The sequence below is a fragment of the Abramis brama genome (genome assembly GCF_963993115.1).
Source record: "Abramis brama genome assembly, chromosome: 5".
Taxonomy (NCBI): Eukaryota; Metazoa; Chordata; class Actinopteri; order Cypriniformes; family Leuciscidae; genus Abramis; species Abramis brama.
The window spans coordinates 44,791,760-44,800,322 of NC_139967.1; the positions used below are offsets into that span (position 1 = coordinate 44,791,760).

Consider the following 8,563-nt stretch of genomic DNA (forward strand, 5'->3'; position numbering starts at 1 on the left):
CAGTTCTGCATCTGGGGGGTTAACAAGGACATGTGTGTTTGGCTCTTTTTATTCTCTCATTCTCCTGTCCAGATTCTCACAAGATTCCTTAAAGAGGAATTATCCGACCTTGACATTTAATAACATTAGTGAAGGTCACTGTCCAAACTGGTTAAGATATCTCTGTAATCTGACATAGTAACCTCTGGTCTAATAGTACAGCAAACAGTATAACAATAACAGTAATCACTGCTATCATTTAAAGTATAATTAGAACAGCCCTACCCACTGTGATCAATCACCTTACAATATCATTGAAATTTTGTACACTTTCAATTTTTTAATTGTAATTTTGCATATTTTTAATGCGTCATTCTGTCAAATAATCAATAGCAAGCCAACTGACAAACTCTTAGTCTCGGCTGTGGCATGTGAGCATTATGTTTGAAGCACTAAGAGGGTTTGATGTTTCCAAAATAAACAGCACACAATGCCTTCTTTTGATCTACGAATCCCAATATTCCTAAGATCAGGATTTATTTGTTGTCTTTTGGGCAAATTTATCATTTCAATCTCCCCAAAAATAGACAAAAGAATGTTTAACATTTTTTAAAAACTTTTAGTGAACATTAAGAATGGGATTATATTAGTTGCCACTAACTCTAAGTCTGCAAGTATTAATACTGCATCTATGACAGGCCAAATAAATAAATCAATAATCACACACACAAATTAAACCACTCTGCTGTATCATTAAACATCCACGAAAACTGATCAAAGGTCAAGGAGTATGAACTGAAGGTAAAAAAAAATTATGATTGAAAGCACAAATCATGATCACAGCCTCTTATATTGCCACAATAATGATTAAACTCAATAAGTGTATCATTATATATAAGCAACAATCAATATGACCCTCAGATCAATAATCGCACTAATAAACACATTCATATTTAGTGCAGACAAATAAGACAGGAAAGATAAAGCTAAATAAAAATACAGGCTTACATATTGATAATTCATGTTTGGGAAAGCAGTGCTCTTAGTTAATGTTTAGTTATATGATACAACTTATCAACAATAGCTTATTGTTTAAATATGAAGCTACTTAAGAATAATCAACTCTCACATGTATACATCCAGGTACATACCACCTTAAAAGGCACACACATCTTTACAGACAAAAGTGTCACATATAGCATCACATAACTGAGCAAGAGCTATAGCCTCATTACAGAAAAGTAATAAGAAAAATCTCGTTTATGGTGCATTAACACATGAAAATCAATTCCAGGAGGAGCACTGCTATATCTATAGTGCGACTGCTGGGACTTCCAGTGTATTTGTATTTGCGACACGTTCAGCTAAAAAGTTTATTTTCGGATTTTGTAGACACTATCGTATACTAACGTAAAACATACATCTCAAGGTATTTTTCACGCATGCAGCAACTTAAAACTCGGTAAAGCTGACAGACAGCACGCAGGCAAGGCCCTCCTCCCCATTCACTGCCCAGATCATCCATGAAGAATTGAAAAAAAAAAAAATTAATACACACGCGATTAAACCCGGATTTCAACTGAATTAAACAGGTGCACAATAAAGAAGAACGTGTAGCCTAAGCAGAGCAGTACACGTGGGGGAGAAGCTTTATTCATTAACTAATAGCCTATATAACTTGTATGTTCACCAAATGAGCTGACTAAAATAAAAACCTAATTTGGCATGATATAGAAAGAGTTAATTTCCTCGACGTTGCCCTTACCTGCAAAGACACGACGAATTTTACAAAACCATGAAAAGGAGGCCGGTAGCAGCTAAAGAAAAAAAAAAAGTATAGTGGGGAAAAAAATAATAATAATTGTGAAAGACGTATTGTTTCTAACATAGGTATGCATTTGCAATAATATTAGAAGCAAAAAAGAGAACGCTATAATATTTTATGATGATTTATAGTTTGTTTGCCATACGTTAATGCACGCCTATATAGCCTATACATCACCCTCTTCTGAATCAGATGCAAAGATAGAGATGAAAGTTTTCATCGTGAAACTGCCGACATTTAACATTGATTGAAGTAGGTTAAAGAAAAAAAAAAAATGTTATTCAGACATCCACAGGTTTAGGAGACTGGCTAACAGTTCTAAGCTAGCAACAAATATAGAGCAGCACACAGGGTTAATATAACAGAGGCCATGATTTACACGTGCAAACCTCTTTTTTTAATAATGCAATCTGCCTCTATTCCATATACACCAGCACTTTACTTAAAAAATAAAATAAAAAAAATCCTTAACGCTGAATTAAGTATAGGCTATTTCAATAGTTGTGTTTTTGTATCAATAAGTAAAAGTCAAACTTCCAAGGCCGCATTGACCGTCTGAGAGACTGGCGGCCAGCAAATTCAAAAATAAAAATAAAATAAAAAAGCAAACAAACATAGTCTACATTTGTAATAAAAATAGGATTTTTGCATTTTGTTTACAGCAGGGTTTTTCTTCTTTCAGCTCAGATAAAACATCCCAATAATCAAAGTAGCCAACATCGGATAGAATCTCCCAACATAACTGCCAACCTTTTCATGCCATTTGCTATAAATACACAGATTATATAAGCCAGACATTTTATAATACAGCGTCGGGAAACAGAGGGCATATGATAAATTAATGAAAAATGTGTCTGGTGTGTTTTTCCACTGCATGGTTCTCATACCCGCCGTCTCGTACTACACACAGATAACAATACAATCAGCGCTGTGATCGGACGCTGCTCGAAGGCCCCGTAACCTCCAAAAATTGAAGAAGCGCTCCTCTCTGCTTTGCCATATTAAGTTTTTTTGTGTTAAAATGGCCGAGTGATTTATTGTTTGCTTAGCCTACAAACGCGTGCGTTATAGGCAACAAGCTGGCACTTCACAACACCGAGTCAAAAAGAGGTCATTCAGTAAGTACAAGCATTAGAATAGACGGAACAGATGGGCATTTATCAAAAATTCGGTTTCTTGGTACGAGGACTAATATTTCGGTCACTTCGTTACGCTGCGTATCCTAATTCAATGAAGACAAATAACGGACATGGTAAAGCGCCAGATACACTCCCTACAAAACTCCATAGGCTACTTTCGAATAGAATTTGTCCGACAGCGTCTACACAAAACAACAATATTGGTAACAATTATGTTTGCCTCAGAGAGCCCGAAACCGGAGGCTAGCGCGCAAATCCACCGGGGTCAATAAAATATTAGCAATAGCCCGGAAAGGACTCCAGATAAGCGGCTGAAATGTTTGAATTATCATTTTGTATCTCGTCTGTAGTGAAACAGATCATTTAGTCTCGTAGCGATACAATTCTTGACACTTAACTAGCGGTTAGAGCGGGTGTTATTCTATCAAATATTTTGGTCGTATATGTAGGGAAGTCCCTAGCGGCTCCGTTGAGTCGTATTGAGCTTTTCGTGTCATGGTTCAGTGTTACGTTTAACACTTCGCAAAATATCAAAACACACAGCCAACTGAAATAATACGACTTATTAAAAACTACAGGCAAAGTCCCGATAGCCCGACAAGTGTTAAACTAATAGAAAATGAGTGATCAAGCAAGGAATTATGGTCGAGACGTCACTTCATAATCTTTTTGTTTAATTCCAGACAAACATTAGATGTTTAGAGAGAACTCACATAATCCAGAGTGCCAATTCTTTCACAACTAAATGTAATTTCGCGAAGTTTTCTTCAAAGCTGCTTTACGTATAAAATATTGATGAACAAGTCTTGCGTTTGAGCTATTAGTTCATGCTCCATGCTTAAGTTTTTTTTTCACCACATTTCTAGGGAACGACTGCTATTACTCTTATAAATAGCCTAACATAAATAGTAGGTATAAGTACCCTCCCTCCCCCTCCCTCTCCTCTCCTCTCCCTATTTCTTACCTGCTGCTTTACGGGTCTTTCTTCTCCAGTGGCTACAGCGCTTCACAGCTTTTCCCCAGGCAAGGACTGAGTTTATTAATATTGTCCCTTACTTTGTTTCATTTCTCACTTCCATCTTCTTTCATCTCATCAATAAACACACGCTGCAGCCTACCTTCGGAGAGGACATCACGCAGCTCGCTCGTGCCCTCCCATTTTTTCACTATTCGTCGAAGATTTTGGGCAGCCACGCCTTTCTACTGGCGATTGGAACAGAATGGACTTTCTTGAAGCACGTAGGTTGTGATATAAATCGTTCAACATGACTTTACCCCAATCGGCGAGCCGCACGCCCTCCCTTCCGCGCAGCGAGGAACGCTGAAACTGGCTCCATTGTGGCTCTGAAAGTGAAACTATTCTGCCTTATCCAATTGTTGTGTTTGAACCAGCATGGACACTACGCATCCTCAGTTTCTTTAATGATCGGTCACTGTACAAGTGCACCGTTTTTCGCTGAGTATTTCGGTGCGTCCCTTTTTGAGGAGCTTCTGCTTGATTCTTGAGCATAAAGAAATTGCATACGTTACCACGAAATTACTGTTATTGGGCGCGAATGAAACTCCCTGAAATCCATGTCCCATCCTCGATCAAAAGGCCAGTCATCCGAGAATCCCTCATGTTGATCATTTATAGATAGCCTACTTTAGATTGGTTAGGGACAGTGTCAATAAATTTCTCCAAATTACATCTGGTCCCACATTGGATGATGACGCTGCCCGTCAGTTTGCAGACCAACAAGCTAGATTGTTCACCCCGTGCCTTTTACTTTATACGCATTTCTATTTTCTCATTTATTTATTTTTTAACGTCCCTAGCTGACCTCAAGGAAACGTAAGGAGAGTTGCTGACGGGATTGCTGGCCAATCAGATCGTGAAAAGTGAGACCGAGCTTTTTTGTTCCCCAATGCGTTCACAGAGCCGTTGTGACAGACACAAAATAATGCAATAGTGGTTCACGAGTCCCCCCTCCCCCCGATACCCCCCAGTCTAGACAATGACAGGTGTGTGCGTGTGCGCGCGCGCGCGGTCGACTGTAGTCTAGACGAGGAATAATCAACCTTCAAGCCTAAGTGATTTTTTTTTTCATGCGCTATTATACATATATCTCTATATAGATTACACACACACACACACACACATATATATAGGCTATATATATATATATATGTGTGTGTGTGTGTGTGTGTGTGTGTGTGTGTGTGTGTGTGTGTGTGTAGCAGAATACAATCCTTCGAACGACTGATCCTGTCTTAGTGTTAAGATAGCAGTGAACAGTAATTAACGTGAATATTATGTCGGGATATTGGCAGCGATATAGGCGAATTATTTACGACGTCCCAGGTTTTGTGATGTCAAACGTCAAAAGAGGTATATTACAAACCGATACTTGTATATCTTCTGTATATTCAATTGATAAAAGCTGCTCGACCTTGGCTCACGTACGTTAAGTATTTCGTCACATGTAACAATCCCTCTTCTCCATATTATTCCGCTTAGTAGGAGGTTTCCGTCGCTTGAAAGCTTTTCTTGATATTGAGTTCCCCCTTTCGGTTATAAACACGAACAGCAGCGTTTCGCCGAGAGGTTCACCGGGGGACACGCACACCGTCTGCCCTACATAAAATGCACCCATTGTAGGCCGAAGTGTCAGCTGAGGACGACTAGCAACCTAGAAACAGCAGTTTAGCCCCTCCTTCCCCTTTGTCAGTCGTATTGTAAACGTTAGCCCGAGGTTTTCTGAGGTGGTTTCTTGTCCAAAAATAGATCGTAAAACTGGCATCAACTGCAAAAGTAATATCTCGACCATACGAACACAGTGTTTTGCTTTTTTAACAACCCTTTTCGGGACTCCTCACGATTCAAAGGCGATGTCCCGGGGAACTGTGCCCAATGACATCATTCAAGCCTTTTGTTTACAGTTGCTAGGGGTTACAGGGTGTCATTTCCAACCGTCCTGCTCGAGATAGAAACGCGGTCTCATTTCTCTATTTAGCTTAAAACGGACTAAAGACAAAAAAAGTTTGATTTTTGTTTTAAACTGAGGTAATGCATCTGATATCCTTTCTTAAAGAGCGAACGCTAACTATTTGAGTTATAATGCTACTCGGAAGTACTCTTCGCAACTTACTTTTTCTATATATCGTTTTTAGTTGACTACATTAGCATAGACTTTGTGGGATGGCAGATTCTGTGCTATCAGGAAAACTGCTTATCACCGAGAGTGCAGAGAGCATTCGTGGTTCCCCATCAGTGTTCACGGACCCTTACGAACGCTCTGTTAACTATATGGAGACTCATAATATTCTTCAGATTTTTCAGGTGAGAAAGAACAAAGCTGCTGAGCTACTGATATATTTTCTTACGAAGAAAATGGTAGACAGTGATGAATGGCTTTGCACAAAATGGCGAAGCACAATTCACAGCTCTAACAGAAGTAAAACGGTTCGTTATGTTAAAATATTTAGTTATGTTAAAATATTGCAGTATTTCAGTTTAGTTTAATGAAACTACATGATATTGCATCATAAGTTCTACAGCATTAAAAGAGCTCTTACTAACAACCAATGTCATTTTAGCAGCAGAAGGCACCTTTTGATGCTTGAGACTTCCAAGACAAGCATTTAGCTGCTAATTGTTTTGTGTTTTTCACTCACAGTCTCATTTCTGCTATTTCAGGACATCACAGAGAAACTGGTTTTTGATAGACCAGATGATCCACTTCAATTCATGTTAGAACAGGTATTTGTTTATGTTTTTATATATATATTTATATATTTGTTTCAGACAATATCCAAAATCTGGACAGATTTGAGTCTTTCTAGAATGATTCTTGATGACAGTATATTTAAGAAGGATAGAGCCTATCTATTGGAGATATATACTGTGTCTGGTGTGTGTTGTGTGTGTGTGTGTGTGCCTACATAACTATATTTTGGGGACAAATTTTTACCCAGAAATGACCAAAATCTCCAAAAACCTGTGTTCCTCATTTGTAAATCTGGAATAAAAATAAAGTAATTAAAGTTTTTTTTGAAAATGTAAAAATGCAGAAAGGTTTGTGTGATGGGTTGGTTTAGGGTTCGGGTCAGTGTTAGTGTAAGGGGAGAGAATAGACAGTTTTTACAGTATAAAAACCATTGCATCTATGGAATTTCTCCATTTAGATAGCTAAGATAGCTCTGTGTGTGTGTGTGTGTGTGTGTACACGATATATGCGGTCTTATTTAAGAGAAAGAGTTGTTAAATATATTGCTTGTTGTCAAGGCAATTTAACGTGGCCTTGTAAGCATGATTTAAATGTACCTTTTTCATTTTATGGATTATATTTAATAATAAAAAGTGACATTTCTGAATAGCTGTGAACCATCTATCACAACTGACTTTACAAAAACTTTTGCAGGTGCAAATGAAGATCAAAATCCGTGATGAGTCAAGCAATACATTTGTCAAATCATAATGAATTCAAAAGCAAAGTAACAATGGCTTTGCAAGGAACTGAATCCATGTTTATACTTTTATTTATATATTTCTTTAAGTGTGAGGTGTGTTGGTTGCTGCAGGTCATTCAGTGACTCTGCATTGTTGTTGTTTCCAAGCAACTGTCTTCCAAATTTATCAAGTTTGTGAGTGTCTTTGACCTAAATATCAAAAAATATATATATATATTTTACTTTGGCTTTCTCTGGATACCGGAGCCACAGAATGGATTGATTTGCATGCTGGAATTATCACTCACAATTCTCAGATTGTTATTGTAATCTGAAAAAAATAAATTTTATAAGATAGAGCAACTTCTAAGTTTATACATTTTGCAAAGTATTCTCCATAACATTGTAAGCCAGGCACAAGCTGGCTTTTGCTCTGTACTCACATTTCCATGATGTATTTTAGCTGCATAAATGACGGAAGTCTTTGTTTATAGTTGGCTCTTCTTACAGTGTATTTCTATAGTTATTTACATTTACTCTGGAGAAACATCTTGTGTTTCAAGACTGGTTTATTACATGCGTTCTCTTCATTTTGAAATGAAAATAAATATCAAAATAAGTTGACAGTTACATTGTCTATTTGCATTTATTGTGTATTTTTTAAACTCAACTCTAATATGTATTTAATGAGTAAACGAGAGTAGAATAAGATGCATTTTAACCATCACATGATGCTATATAAATGCAGTCCATTTACCATTTATAAGAATTTATTAGTGAAATAAAGACATTGCATAATTATTAGGTTTTATATCAATGCTTTACCGGTTCTGAAAATGAATAATTTTTCAAAAGGGTAGCTAACTTTACATTTTACATGTATATATATAAAATATTGTACATTTTTTTCACTGTATTCAAATATTATGAATATTAAAGCTGTCCCTGGCTGGTTTATTAAACTGAATATTATTCTGCAACATAAGACTTTGGAATGTGATTCTTGTTCTTATATACACTATGGCCATTGTTTTATTTGAAATGTAAATTGTTCCTATATTCCAGTGACTTATAACTTACCTTTGACATGACACAGCTTACCCCTGTAGCATGAAGCAAATAGTGTCCCTGAACCACTTTATTATACTATTTATGTAGGGTTCACTTTTCTTTGGCCCTATGTTATATT

General features: G+C 37.0%; 2 protein-coding genes across 6 annotated transcripts in view; one reads left to right on the top strand and one right to left on the bottom strand.

Moving 5' to 3' along the window:
* zbtb20 (zinc finger and BTB domain containing 20) overlaps positions 1-4,930 on the bottom strand; it is a 60,611-nt gene extending 55,681 nt beyond the window's left edge. The window contains exon 1 of one of the 3 annotated variants that reach the window (XM_084115747.1): positions 3,908-4,930. The gene's annotated coding sequence lies outside the window, so the exon portion shown is untranslated. Of the gene's footprint in view, positions 1-3,656; positions 3,827-3,907 lie in introns of those variants that run through there. The other 2 variants (XM_084115749.1, XM_084115750.1) reach the window with 2 other exon arrangements.
* A 33-nt stretch (positions 4,931-4,963) lies between these two features.
* Positions 4,964-8,352, top strand: tex55 (testis expressed 55). Of its 3 annotated transcripts, none has more exons than XM_084115763.1 (4): positions 4,964-5,016; positions 6,097-6,265; positions 6,623-6,685; positions 7,347-8,003. In XM_084115763.1, exons 2-4 carry the CDS (start codon positions 6,125-6,127, stop codon positions 7,401-7,403), a joined length of 261 nt encoding a protein of 86 aa, XP_083971889.1. In that variant the 5' UTR covers positions 4,964-5,016; positions 6,097-6,124; the 3' UTR covers positions 7,404-8,003. The 3 variants fall into 3 exon arrangements, with proteins under 3 accessions (XP_083971889.1, XP_083971887.1, XP_083971888.1); XM_084115762.1 differs by lacking the exon at positions 4,964-5,016 and adding an exon at positions 5,865-5,989; XM_084115761.1 differs by lacking the exon at positions 4,964-5,016 and having other exon boundaries at positions 5,862-6,265; positions 7,347-8,352.
* Positions 8,353-8,563: the final 211 nt, after the last annotated feature.

Bases quoted from the DNA above. Each gene is read 5' to 3' on its own strand.
- tex55 (XM_084115763.1), top strand. From the start codon at position 6,125: ATGGCAGATTCTGTGCTATCAGGAAAACTGCTTATCACCGAGAGTGCA. The intron at 6,266-6,622 runs GTGAGAAAGAAC...CTGCTATTTCAG, and splicing joins ATATTCTTCAGATTTTTCAG to GACATCACAGAGAAACTGGT. The intron at 6,686-7,346 runs GTATTTGTTTAT...AAACTTTTGCAG, and splicing joins TTCAATTCATGTTAGAACAG to GTGCAAATGAAGATCAAAAT.